Below are 14,848 nucleotides of genomic sequence, written 5' to 3' on the forward strand. Positions count from 1 at the left end.
GGCGGGCTTCACGCCTTAAATTGCCGATAAACGGTGCGGTGTTGGTTGGGTTCGGTTAGGCGTCTAGAGTGCTGTTGGTCATGGTTCATGGTTTTTTTTTCTTGTCCGTTTCCTTCCGTTGTTGTCAAGCACCTCAAGGTTGGTCCAACTGGAGGCGCTATACAAATTGCAAATTATTATTATTATTATTAATATTATTGGTTTTTTTTCAATACTAGTTATTCGTCAATAACAGATCGAAAGTAGGCGCTTGTAAAGTGCTGCAGAATGTAAAAATCCCCTATTTTGGCCATTTGTATTATTAAATATTATTCTTAAAGAAAAATAAAAGAGGGGCATTCATTTAGGTTTGATCGAACGCTAAGCGGAAACATGTTCCTAATCTCGTATTTTGTGTCTTATTTTTCTCCATTGTACATCGTAAGTTATGTGGTGATCCCTTCGTGTTTGGTCTTACTGAAAAGATCAAGAAAGTTTCACTAACCAAAACAAGTACATTAATGAACATTATTTCTTCGCCATGCAAACCTTAAAACAATAAAATAATAATAATAATAATAATAATAATAATAATAATAATAATAATAATTAGCCTGCTGCTGCTGCTGTTGCTGTTGTTGTGGTTGTTGTTGATGTTGTTGTCGTCGTCGTTGTCATCATATCATTACTAATTTCGAAGTATAATTTTTTTTTCTTTTTTTTTAGGGTTACGATACATGATCTTTGAAGAAATACACAAATAAAATGGATGGTAAACAAAACGAAAACTGATTTTTATATATTTTGTTTGTATTTAATATTAAAATATTCGATAATACAGAACTCTACTAAAATACATCTTTAAAAAAGAAAAGAACATAAAATTTGGACAGAGAATGATGAGCCCCAAGTATTAATTGAACTATGCATTCTGTGAAAATTTAATTCATTTTGTTCTAATACCCTCGAAACAACAATACCCTAGATAATTCAATATAATGATTTTCAATTTTTTTTTAATTATTATTTTATTCCTTCTTATTGCTTATCGTATTTTGCATATACAGTACAATTTTTTACAATATTACTGTATAACTGTTATTATTGTAATAATATCAATACAAATGTGAACATATCATATGGTTATTGTTCTTTTAACTATTTCGCCGATCGATTCCGTTTCATTTCACTTACAATATTTTTTGTTCTAAATTATACTTTCGCTAACAATCACAAAAATATTGGTGTTATATTTCAATCAGACCTTTAAATGATATTCACATATTAATTTTGTGTTCCAAACTCCTAAAACCACTGGCTTCAATAAACGCACTACTGATCGCTCTAATATTTCATCAAATATGTAATTTATGTCGCCCTATTTTAGAATATGCCTGTCCAATTTATTATTATTATTATTATTATTATTATTATTATTATTATTATTATTATTATTATTATTATTATCATTATTATTTATTATTATTATTATTCTCAAGAAACACTTTTTAATAGGATTACGTTCCAACGAAACCAGAAGAGTAGGACCTCTTGCAGTTTCCTACTCCTTGTTATTATTATTAAAAATAATGTAATTTTCATTTATTATTTAATGTTAAATCTTTATTAAACATTTTTATCATATAAATCTTAATATGTCTAATATAATTAATGCAAGTATGATTTTTAAAGATTTCATTAACTTGTAGTCAATAATTATGCTTTCAAATTTTTTAAAATAGAGATGTCTAGTTGTCTGGATCCCGGTCACTTTTCACGTCCTAGACCACGGTGGTGTACCTTTCCATCAGTTTATTTTTACCCCTCCTGTTTGCATTATTTTTCCCCTTACAACTAAGGCAGAAATTATAGAGGGCAATATTTAAGGTCATAGTGAACTGACAAATAATATTTGACTTCCCCCTCGAGAGTCGCAAAAGCAGTGCTCGCTGCTTGTGCAATATAAAAACTAAGGCGTATAGTAATTAGAAAAGTAGGCCAAAATCTCTTTTTGATTTCTCACAAACATATCATGTCATTCATTCAATATGAATAAAAGTAACATGGCAAAAGTATATATAAGCAGATATATTTTAAACATTATTTTACGAAATCCGACGATATTCTGTTGTACACATAATATGACGTAGGGCCTACCGTTTATTAAAGGCTACCAAATTTAAAAACTGAATAGCTTATTTAAAACGATCAAAATCAGATGGAAGGCTTTCACAGTTTTACAGACGGTTCTAACAAAAAAAATCCTTAAATGTTACCAGCCAATGAATCATGTAAAAGAATACAGCAAATACGCTTACTGCCTGTTAATTGACAATGTTTTTCTTTTCTCATGAAAATGTTTTGTAAAGTTGTAGGTTATTAGCATATCTGTGTCCCAAGTACTGGTAATTGTCTCCGAGCATTTCATCACGATTATATCTTTCAGACTATTGGGCAACGCTGCTATTAGGGGGCATATTATTGCTACAATACATGTCATATCTAGGATACTATTACTATGGCCCACTCAAATAGCCAGATTCAATATTACTGTGCATTTTTTATACTTTGAAAGACCATGCTGTGTGTAGTCAGGGATATTATTGCAAGTAGTCCAGTTAATGTTCACACTGTCTTGACTATCAAAGCCTTAAGAAATTTTGGCCTATTCTATATCGCTCTTTCATCCATGCATAAACACTGCAGCTTACTCGATACACGAATCCACTAAATTCTGTTCCGCGAGGGGGAGGTATGATATGCATATTTCATGTGTATCAGTTCACCTAACTGACCTGAAATAGCGCTTTCTGTTATTTCTACATACTGTATGGGAAAAAAATAATGAACTTCCTGTTTTATCCCTACTTTTGTCGGAGAAGTCCGAAAGTTAACCTTTACCACCTGAACCCGAACGAACCACCATTTTCACACTAAAAGATGCATACATACATAAATACATAAATGATATAATATATTTTTCCCATGTACATTATAATGCCATTTTCAACTTTCAATCTTCACGTCTGCGTATACCTACATTATATTACATTTTTACTGTAATTTAGTAATTTACTAATATTAATTAATTTGATTACATTGTACTTCTTATTTATTTACGTTTCTGAAGAATTTTATAACGTATTTTTGCGTTGTGGGAAATAAAATAAAATGAAACATAAATGTTACCGTATAACTCATTATTGGCTGATACGGTAAGCTTTCATTACTCATAGTGCACAATGATTCGATTCACTATTCAGAATTTAGAAAATACTCTTTCCAGCAGGTTATCAACTGGACTATTATTTACTATGATATTATGGAAAGTACCTTTTAAAAGTATGTAAAATCGCTTTCACTAGTCTTTAATATACTAAAGTTGAGTAATGATAACCTTTCAGGAATTTACATTTATGCTAATAAAATATGCTTTTTTTAAAATTTTATAGGTGTGAGATTTAATGTTTTAAAAATGGTTGTCGCAAGATGGTATGACGAAAACAAATATCTTTCTATGCTGAAAGTGTTGTACAGAGATCATGTCAAACTTGGAAAACTGACAAAACTAACTAACACGATGGACTTGATAAATGACTTGGTTAAGTCTTCTTATCTGTCTCCAAGTGATTTGACTATCCTAGCCGAAACCATTGCCCTAACTAAAAACTATGCCCTTCAAGATATAATCAAAAGCACTTTCCTGTCATTCCCGGATGTTAATAAAGGAACTATTTCAAAAACGTTTACACCTTACAGACAACGACTGATGGAATTTGGGATGGCATTGACACCAAGGGATGTGACGTTGATTAATGGAATATACAACACGCCTCATAAGCAATATGTAGACGGATGGATTATGATCAGTGATCTAGAAGACCAACAAATAATTAAGGAAAACCATATGGACGGTTTCTATAAATTATTGATTACAAATAACCTCCTCCACGCTTTGAAGGCACTACAAACAGGTATTTGTTACTGATATCGTTGCCTTTTAGTTCTGATGTATATGTAATGTACCATACTTTAATAAATACAGCCAATGCCTACTCCATAAATTTACACAATCTCCATTCAAATTTTGTATTCAAAACATTGTAATTAAAGGGGGTGTGTCTACCGGGCCCATAATAGGGCACAAACAAAAGTTACACAGAATAAAAAGTACTTGGTCGTTCATTCATTACGTCTACGCTATTGTGGATAATGTATTTTGCAGTTAAATAGTCAAACACTAAACGACGAAACAATACAAATCTATTTAATAAACACTACTAACATTTTTTTTAAATAATTATTTGAACCATATTTAATGAGAATGATACATCCAGCAGAAGCTGAGCATTTGGGACCATCAACATGTAACAAAACATGTACTACAACCTTAAATCAGAATTAAAGTATATAATAATAAACATTAATAAAAACATTAATACGTAAAATAAATATTTTAAAAATATAATAATGCAGATTATGGCAAAAGCCAATACAATTAGGTTAAAATAAGAAATAAAATATATGCATAAATTGAATTCTTCTCATTAAGAAAATATAGTAAAATTTAGCTTAAAAAAATTAACTCTTTGTTAATGAAGAATAGTTTGAAGATTTCAAGTGTGGGTATAGGAACAAGAAGGTTTCCTTTACTTATTTGGCGAGTTATTCTCTTATAAGCTCTGATTTTGGTGAAGTTATGGTGTATATTTTGTGGAGCGAGATAATTGACTGAGCTGTAGGTAAGGCAACCTAATTGGTGGTCAATCCTTTCATGTAAAGGAAGGGTACGGTCAAGTTAATATAATAATGGTCTGGTGGGTGATAGAGAAGGACGTTTAAGGATTATACGTATAGCCCTGTTTTTAAAAATTACTGGAAAGAAAGATTGTATAATTTGAACTCAAGACTGAGCAGCAATAATCAAAGCAGGAATGAAATAAAGCATTATAAAGTAGAAAGAGAGTAGATTGGTTAACAAACTTAGAGGTGCGTGCAAGAAGAAAGAGTGTAGAGTTTAATTTTTTAAACATGGAGTAGAAGTGTGTGAATTCTATGTTAAGGTTTTGTTTATGATAACTCCTCAAGACTCATGAGAGGTAACAGAGTCAATTGAAGGTTTATTGATAAGAGTAATATCAAGAAAGCTGCAAGTTTCAGGAGCTTCCATTAATGTTATCTAAACCATAAGAATTGTGGGGATTTAAAGCAACAAGCTCTTTAAATACAAAATCATATTTTCAAAAACAAAATCATGGGGATAAGGAGTGAGATATGACAGTTGATCATAATCATACGAATATAAGTTTACCTGAGAAGCTACATTCACAAAGAATGTGTTGAAGGAGTTAGCAATAGTTTTATGATAAGAAATGGCAGTATCATTAATAGAGAATGAAGGTGGTGAAATATTGGATAATTAGAAGGAAGATGATCTTTAGGACCCTTTCTTATCTTTTTAGTATTACCTTCGTTGTTAGTTGCATTGGACTTACAGGAATCAGTTGTAGCATTTCTACAAATATAAGTTACTTTATTTCTTAATTTGAGGTATGTATCAGTCCTTAGTGTTCGCGGTTTTTTTTTTTTTTTTTTTTTGTTATTTTATTTTTTTAAATTTTTTTTGGCTTTTTTCTTTAATTTGTCTATTTGAAGAAAAGATCAGAAATATAGTATCTCTTTAATAACCATTTATGCAAATTGCATTTAAATCTCCTTGTTACGTATGGTGCGTGGTTATCACAAATATTGTTAAAGATATTAGTCCAAATGGTCAAACCTTTGTCGTTATTGTTTGAATTATAAAGATCAGACCAATCTTGGTGTTCTATATTATCTTTAAAAATTTATATAATTCTTAAAATTCTTGAAAAATCAGAAAGTATCGGTGAAATGTTTAAATTTGTGCAAGTGTACATTAATTTGTGATCGCTGAGTCCACAAGAGATAACATAATTGCAGGTGTGGTTTTGTTTGCAATTTGTTAAGATGAGGTCAGTGGTTGGTGCCGAAGTGCTAGCAGTTCTAGCACTTCTTAGTTCTAGTTCTTGATCAGGTTGCGATTCATAACCGTAATTACCTATTGCCAGTACCAGTAACAGTACCAGTTAGATAAAGTATGTCCATTAAATTTTTTTAGGTAGATTGTGCTTTGTAGACTGAACGTTACTATCGATAATCAAGTCCCTTATAGCAATGACAAAATATTTTTCAAGATCAGCAAAAAAATGACACATTTGAGTTCGGTGGTCTAAATATTGTGGTTATAATAGTGGAAATTCAAGATGGTGGTTTCAAAATTATTCCGATTGCTTCAATAGCAATACCATAAACTTGTTTTATTTGTTTAAATATAATAGATTGGTGAATATAAATTACAACACTTCCTCCTTTGCGTAATAAAGAGTATCCAGGGATACGGACTTTACTTGACTCAATATCAGTGCAGAGCTTGTTTCAGATTGACTAAGTATATGGATAAAGATGTTGCTTACTTAATTTCAAGCAACCCCTCTCGGCTTCCCGATCTTAATTAGATATTTTTATTTATTTATTTACTTATTAATTTATTTATTTATTTATTTATTATTAATTTTTTTTTTGTATTTTATGCTGTTGCTGTTGTGTTTTGTCCATGTGCTTTGTTCCGTTTCCCTTTTCTGTCCTTGTTCACTATGGTTTTTCTTTTATTTATTTAGGTTGGCCCAACACAAGATTTGTTTCCAATCTTTTCGAGTATTTGCCCTCTTCCCTTTTCCTAATCTTTAATTTTTAGTATATGAAAAAAAACTTGATTAAATTTTTTATTATAATTTTACCTAAATAATATTATTAAGATTGCATGAGGAAGTAAATAAATGTTTCTTTTGAATTGAAAAAAAAACCCATGTACCACTTTCGAAACATTTAAGCGCCGTAGGGAAGTCGCCACCTCTCCTCCCCCTCCCCCTCTCCTTCGTTGACCTTGGACTCCCAGTCAGAAAAATCCTGGCGCCACCCCTGTACAGGATTTAGCCCCATCACAACTGCCCATTGTGACTTTAAATTAATTGGATGATGCTTTTTAGACCCATGGTTCCCAAAGTAGTACAAGCATGATTTCTTTGCATGTAGTATTATTTGTCGTTATTTCGTCATATCTAGATGCTAAGTTTAATGCATCATTTAACAGATTAATATAGATAGACGGGTTGAATCAATTTGCACAGCTTTGCTTATATCATGGGTAAAACGATTGTTAAGTAAAGAAGAAGGCAATTGGAAAGAAATTCCACTTACGTATATCAATAAAATTGGTCCTAATTTGAGTGCTTTTGAAATGCCAAACCTATGTAAAATTACAGTATTAACAAATTTACCAAAGTTCCATACCAAGGTCGTAATGGTACTCTGTTGGTGGCGGCAGAACAAAGTATCCAACTTTTACAAAGGATATAAAAGAACAAATCATATGGGGTAATCCTTATATTAAAATTAACGATAAGTTACTATACTTCAAAGAGTGGATAAGCGCTGGTATTATTAAATTAGGAGATTTATTAATAAATTCAAAAATATTTAAAAGCCGCTCCTAAAAGTTGGCTAAACAAATTGAAAAGTGTCAAACATAAAGTAAGCAGTAAGGAGACACATGCTGAACCCAGTATTTCTATAGAGGAATCAAACAATTACATAAATATTAAAAAAAGCACTAAAGAGTGTAAATAATATTTAGTTCAAAGAAAATCAATAAAACCAAAATGTGAAGGTAAATGGAATAAGATAGTTACAGGCAATAACATTGATTGGGAAACAATATGGACAAAACAAGTTAAAGAGATAAAGACTCCAACGATAGCTGAATTTAACTTCAAATAAGTACATAGAATTTTACCAACTAAGAAAAGGTTATATCTATGGAAATTAGATGATTCACCATTGTGTGTACATTGTGCAATGATTGATGACAAAGAACACATGTTAATGACGTGCAAAAGTCTAGGAAACTATTGGAGTAATGTTGCATCTATATTAAAAAATAAAATTAATATTATATATACAAACTGGTTATACCCAGTAACAACAGATCCATGGATCTTATTTTGAAAATTCAATTTAAATGTGAAAAGTCAATATGATATTGAAGTTAGAATACATTCAGATAACAAACATAGCCAAAGGTGGATTGATATACACACTCAATAATCAATAAAGTATTAGGTAAGAGTACGGTACTCAAGCAATATTGTTAATGTAAAGTGTTTAAATTACATGCAACTTTATAAACGACTGTACTGTAGAAACAAATGGTTTTATTTATTCACAAGCCGACTGTGGTTTGATGAACTGATTGATTGATTATTGTTTGTTAATTCATGAATTATTGTTATTGATATATTTCAATTTCAATTATGTATATATATATATATATGTATATATATAATTATATATATATATATATATATATCTGTGTATGTGTGTATATGTATATATATATGTATATATACATATATATATAATATGTATATATACATATATATATAATTATTATGGTACCGTATATATAAATTAGTACAGTACATCAAATTGTTGATAATGAAAAAATAAATGATGAAGAAAATGATAAATATAGGTATTTAAATATTATATTAATGGCATCACAGTAGTCAGTCATGATGTATGTGTATGTATGTAAAGCGCCTGTATATATGTATGTGTGTGCAATGTGGGTGTGTGGGGGTGTGTGTTTGTGTTTATATAATTATGTATATATATATATATATATGTAATAATAATAATAATAACAATACTAATAATTAAGAACTTGTAACATCACTCTACAGGCTGTTTCATGAACTAGGCAATATTCAGGAGTGAAGGGAATTTCAAATTTGACGTGTATATGTAGAGTTGGGTCGGTGTAGATGCAAATTAGGTATTATGTGTTTTTGAGTAGGAATTTGGCACGGTGTCTGCATTTTGAAAGGGGTCATTGTCCAGATAAAAACAATTGAAAAAAACGATAAAATAAAATAAAAGTTGGTGAAATCCCCAAAAAAGAGGGAAAAAAAGATAGACGGGTAAAAGTCACCACGTCGAAAGCGATGAACAAATATAGGTGTTTGTCCATAATGCGATAAAACCATTCTAAAACGGTATTGTTGTTTTCCACTTATTTAATTTCTTGTTGTTAATGATTTTTCTATTGATTCTGTCGAATATCTGCTTTCTGATTTCATCAATCTCGGATTTAGATGGGCTATTGAATCGGCAAGTTGGGTTGTTAGCAAATTGGCTTTGTGGTCCTTCAATGTAACAAATGCTTCAGTTTTAGCTGTAGTGTGAATACTGCTGTCCAGAATCTAGATCTTTAGCGATGTCAGAGAAATCGCTCTAACAATTACCTTCTGTTGTCTATACAAACACCATAATTTACTAAGCAACACTGTTGCTTCGTGGGGAATATGAATCCGATTGGAAAAAACTGACTATTTTGACTCCTTTTGCACATGCATTAGTTCTCAATGCCCTGTAATAACAGAAAATTAGATCTCAAAATACACATTATATTTACTATAAATTACAGGCCTAACGTTTAACGGCAGTCATTAAATGTCTTGTTTGTGTAATCCATTATATATAGAAGAAGGAATATTTTCTTATTAAAAACAGTACATTTAATTATCATTTTTGTAAAATGCATATACTTTATATACGCATAGATATTCCAGACACATCATTGGATTTGGATACACACTTGACTTTGGTATCTAGGTCTACATCTTCGGACACGCCACAAGTTCAAGAAGCGTATCAGATACCAGGTTAGTTAGTCAAATACCTCAATGATTTGTCAGTATTAAGATTTAGAAGATTTAGTTTGTGTAAAGCATCGTGTGTGTAAGGGATTATACTTCATCCTCTCTCGGCTCGAATCAATTGGCGTTTCCCATCTGATTTGGTGGTATATCAGTTTTTAAAGAAACACTTCCGGCTCATTACCCCTGACCTACAACCTCTTCTCAAAACTGCATGGCGGTATCCGCAAGGTAATCTATTTGATATCGAAAAGTAAGTTTGTTCCTTTTCTCATTTTTACATTGGAAATGCCTTCCGATGGAGACATGTGACAGTAGTGTAGGTGGTAATGTAGATAAGTTAGTTAATATCGCGGAGTTAGGCCGCGATAGCAGTGGTAGTGCAAGTCAGGTTGCATTTAGGCCTAGTAATAGTGCTTGTCAGCCGGACAGGTCCAAGTCGCACCTCCATTTATTGGGTCACGATGATTGTGAGGACCGCTCACGCCTTCAATGCATGAGTCGTGAGCGCGATGATGCACGCCTTCAGTTTTGGGTCGTGATCATCCACCACAGGCGACGAATTACAAATCTACTTTCAATTATCGTTCTCCTGGGCCTCAGGGTCTACACAAGGGAGATCTCATGGTGGTAAAGCCTCTTGTTCTCTGTTTAAGCCTCGGCCATCTGATGATAAGAGTGGGTTTTCCCCTCAGCAGATGACGATTCTGCAGGAAATGCAGCATCAGCAAATGGGCCTTTTTAAGACACTGCTGCAGGAAACTATGAAGGATATTGGTTCTGCTTCATCTCGATCGGAATGCCGGGGTACGTAGGTCTAAAAGCAGAACATCTCGACAGAGGTTTTATCAGTCCGAGAGCTCTTCAGATGAGAGCTCGTCGGGACGTAGTGGTAGGGGTCATTCCAGGCACCGGTCTCGATCACCATTGAGTAGTGCACCTGAGGCTGTGCTTTCTATTCGAGATTCAGATGAAGTTTTAGATCACGAGATTGAGCTGGGTGGGCAGGATGTCCCAACTGACCCAGTATCGGTGGCACTGGTCAATCCCCCATAAGGTGGCCAAGGGAACGGCATTTCATAAAGGCGTCCTGTCATGGTCGGAACAACAAGAACCCATGTTCCTGATCAGAGTAAGGAGGAGTTATTGGATAGTATTAAGCCAGATTCGTTGGTGAACCATTATTTCAAGGCTCCTGACATACCCAAGCCTATACGGGCTACGATGAAGAAACGAAAGTATGAGGCATGGAACCATGATAATTCCATTTGGTCGATTCAGGAGGACATGCTGAGGACATCGGTCCCTTTAATTAAAGCCCTTGAAAAGGTAAGTGGTTCAAAGGATAGCGAGGTTAAGTCACTCCTGTCTTCAGCAGGGAGTCTATTAGGTTCGGCCATTCAGTGGGTGTCGGTCTTTAGACAGCGCCAGTCGGAACCCTTCTTGAGAGAATGGTATTTGAGGGATGTTAGCCCTTCCATGAGTTGTATTTTTGGTGACGAATGGGTGCAGAAGGTCGACGAATATGATAAGCTAAACAAGGTAACCCAAAAGATGGTTAAGGTTTCCTCAAATGATAAACAGAAATTTGGACCTAAAGAGAAGAGTCAGAGTGGAAAGAAAAGACTTTACCCTAAGGATAGGTCGTCCTACCGAATAGGGGTAGCTCTTACCGGAAGGCATATGGTAATACCGCTAACAGTTCCTTTCGTCAACAAGGTTCCTTTCGTAGCTCTGACAGAGGCCAACGTCAGAACACCTCCCCACCGAAAAAAAATAACAAAAAAAATGATATAGAAGTACACACAAAAGAAACTTTGAGTTTGCAAACCTCTTATGTTCGAAATTATGCAGGAAGAATACATTTTTTTACCACAATGGAGAAGTTTAACAAACGATCCTTGGATTCTCCAAACAGTACAGGGTTACCATATACAATTCATGCACAAACCATGGCAAGTAACAGTACCAAATCAACTTTACTTGAACGGGGAACAGACAACGATCATTCAAAAGGAAATTCACAACATGCTCGCAAATGGAGCGGTCAAACAAGTGGAATGTTGTCCACATCAGTTCCTATCTACAATTTTTGTCGTTCCGAAAGCAACATGGGGGTACAGACCTGTCTTTAATCTCAAAAGGCTCAACAAATTTGTAGTTTCAGAGCATTTCAAGATGGAATCTCTGACCATGCTCAAGCAGCTAGTGCAGCCCAACAGTTGCATGGTGGCACTAGACTTGAAGGATGCATATTTCATGGTGCCGATTTGCAAGAGCCATCGAAAGTATCTGCGATTCCAATGGGGCGAGAGCCTATACGAGTTTCAAGTCCTCCCATTTGGACATACGTCGGCCCCACGTCTGTTTACAAAGTTGATGAAGCCGGTGATGGCTCATTTCCGACAAGGACAATGGAAGTCATGATATATCTGGACGATATATTTTTAGTGGCCAGCACTCAGGACGAGTGTTTAGCCCAGAAAGATTGCGTTCTAGGGTTCTTGGAGACCTTAGGTTTGTTGGTGAACTTGGAGAAATCTCAACTGGTCCCAAGTCGTCGCATACGATACTTAGGGCACATAATAGATTCCCGAGAGATGACGTTAAGTCTTCCGGAAAAGAAGATTCAGCATCTTGAAAGTGTATGCACACAGGCAGCCAAGGACTCTTGTCTATCAGCCGAGGCACTGGCCAACATTATTGGAAAATTGAATCCCACGGCCGAAGATGTAGTACCAGCTCCAGTTTTCTTTCGCGCTCTGCAAGCAGACCTGATTCAGGCAATTCACAGGGACCCAACATACCAAGCTATAGTATGTCTCTCGCAGACAAGCATCGAGGAACTACAATGGTGGGCGTTGTGCCTCCGCCAGTGGAACGGGAGGCCGATTGTTTTACCACCGCCATTCCTGACTATAACATCGAACGCATCGATGCAAGGATGGAGTGCTCACTGTAGGGTGGGGCAAACAGGAGGCCGCTGGTCGCTGGCCGAAAGAGAATATATCAATAACCTCGAACTGCTAGCAGCTTTTGAGGGCCTTCAATCGTTTGCAGCTCCAAAGAAGGAGTGTCACATTATGCTCCGCATGGACAATACAACGGCGATAGCCTATCACAAACACAAAGGGGGAACCCGCGCGGCCGGTCTGTCAACTTTGGTCACAGAAATATGGAAATGGTGCATGCAGAGGCAGATCATACTTACAGCATACCATTTACCAGGGACAACGAATTGTATAGCAGACGCACAGTCCCGAATATTCGTGGACAGGTTGGAGTGGATGCTGCACCCTCAGGTTTTCATCAGGTTTGCAACCGGTTCGGATTCCTTCCGACAATCGACCTGTTTGCGTCGAGACTGAACAATCAACTTCCTCGGTATGCCTCATGGAAGCCAGACCCAGGAGCAACAACAATCGATGCGTTCTCGGTGAGTTGAATGACAGAACGAGCATATGCATTTCCGCCCTTTTGTCTCTTAACCCAGGTACTGCGGAAGATTTTGGCGGAGGGAGCGACGGCGTTGGTCATAGCTTGGGGAACACAGGTGTGGTATCCCATGTTGCTGGAAATGGCAATAGCAGAACCGATTTTACTGCCGCAGTTCAGCGATCTTCTGATTCAGCCCCATTCGCGGCAACCCCATCCGTTGAGCAGGTCTCTTCATTTAGCGGCATGGTTGCTTTGCGGCAGCAATATGCAACAGAGGGGTTTTCGAAGGACGTTGCCGAAATCCTCCTGGACATTTGCAGGCCATCCACACATCAACAATATCAGTCAGCATGGAAAGCTTGGTGTTGCTGCTGGTGTGCTAGGAGAGCACTTAATCCGATTTCAGCACCTGTAGCTACAATAATGGAATTTTTAGTCCAGTGCGAAAAGAACAAGTTGTCTTATAGAACTTTAGGAGTCTACAGGACAGCCATATCATTATACCATGAATCTTATAAAAACCAGCCGGTTGGGCAAGCGGTCGAAATATGTAAGTTAATGAAGGGTTTTTTTCAATCGGAATCCTCCACGCCCTCGGTATTTTCACACTTGGGACGTTGATCAGTACTGTCTTTTTTACGGTCACTGTTGCATTGGGATGAACTTCCATTGTTAACATTGAAGACAGTTTTATTGTTAGCATTAGTCACATTTGGGGAGAGTATCCTCGTTGATTTATATTGATATTAGAGACTTGACAGTGTCTCGTAATTGTCTCACGTTTGTTCCGGCACAGCTGTTCAAACAGCATAGGCCAAGGTTTGGGATTAGTCACTATTGATGCTTTTAGTGACCCCTGTATTTGTCCAATGCGGGCCGTCTCAAAATATGTTGAACTTACAATAAGAGGGCCGGAGACCCAATTGTTTATTAGCCATTCAAAGCCACACAAGAAGGTTGTGTCAACCACAATCAGCCGTTGGATGGTTGAGATGCTGGGTTTAGCAGGTGTAGACACCAGACAGTTCAAGGCTCATTCGATACGAGGAGCTGCAGCATCCTGTTCTCACAGGATTGGGGTCTCAAGAAGAATATTTTAGAGGCTGCAGGATGGGCATCAGATACAACATTCAGTCGTTTTTATCATAGACCTACTGCTACCTCTTTGGTAGCCGAGGCAGTCCTTAGTGGGTTGCTTCAAAGTCGCCAATTGATTCGAGCCGAGAGAGGATGAAGTATAATTAATGATTATGGAAAGGTACTTACCTGAAGTATAATCGTGATCATACGAATCCTCTCGAGGTGAGAATCAATTCCCACCCGCAAATTATTGTTTATCTGCACATTATTTTGTTGCCCGACCCTTGATTCTCACAGGCAGAAAGGTGTACAATATGTTTTGTTTTATATAAAACTGTTTTCGTTATTTCTTTGCTATATATATTTTGTATTTGAGGTTTAATGCTGCGGTGCTATGTTTCACCATTTTGGTATCAGCCTCTCTATAGTGGTTTTTGTTATTTCTTGAGTTTTATCCCTTGCCAAAGTAGATATGGCAACAAGGGGCTTGAGTGAAGATGGCCAGATTTATTTGTTTGAGGTCTTAACCAAGGCCCACCCTGAGTATTTCATTC

General features: G+C 35.6%; 1 protein-coding gene across 2 annotated transcripts in view; it reads left to right on the plus strand.

Annotated features, from left to right (window-relative positions):
- The window catches only part of LOC117121303, a 20,379-nt gene that overhangs the window by 2,070 nt on the left and 3,461 nt on the right, over positions 1-14,848 (plus strand). For both annotated transcript variants that reach the window (XM_033266445.1, XM_033266446.1), the window contains exons 2-4: positions 706-751; positions 3,432-3,953; positions 9,681-9,782. In XM_033266445.1, the coding sequence (XP_033122336.1) occupies positions 745-751; positions 3,432-3,953; positions 9,681-9,782 (631 nt within the window). In that variant the 5' untranslated portion in view covers positions 706-744. The remainder of the gene's footprint in view (positions 1-705; positions 752-3,431; positions 3,954-9,680; positions 9,783-14,848) is intronic.

This window comes from Anneissia japonica, unplaced genomic scaffold (genome assembly GCF_011630105.1).
Source record: "Anneissia japonica isolate Jap-2015-1 unplaced genomic scaffold, ASM1163010v1 scaffold131_len961581_cov171, whole genome shotgun sequence".
NCBI lineage: Eukaryota > Metazoa > Echinodermata > Crinoidea > Comatulida > Comatulidae > Anneissia > Anneissia japonica.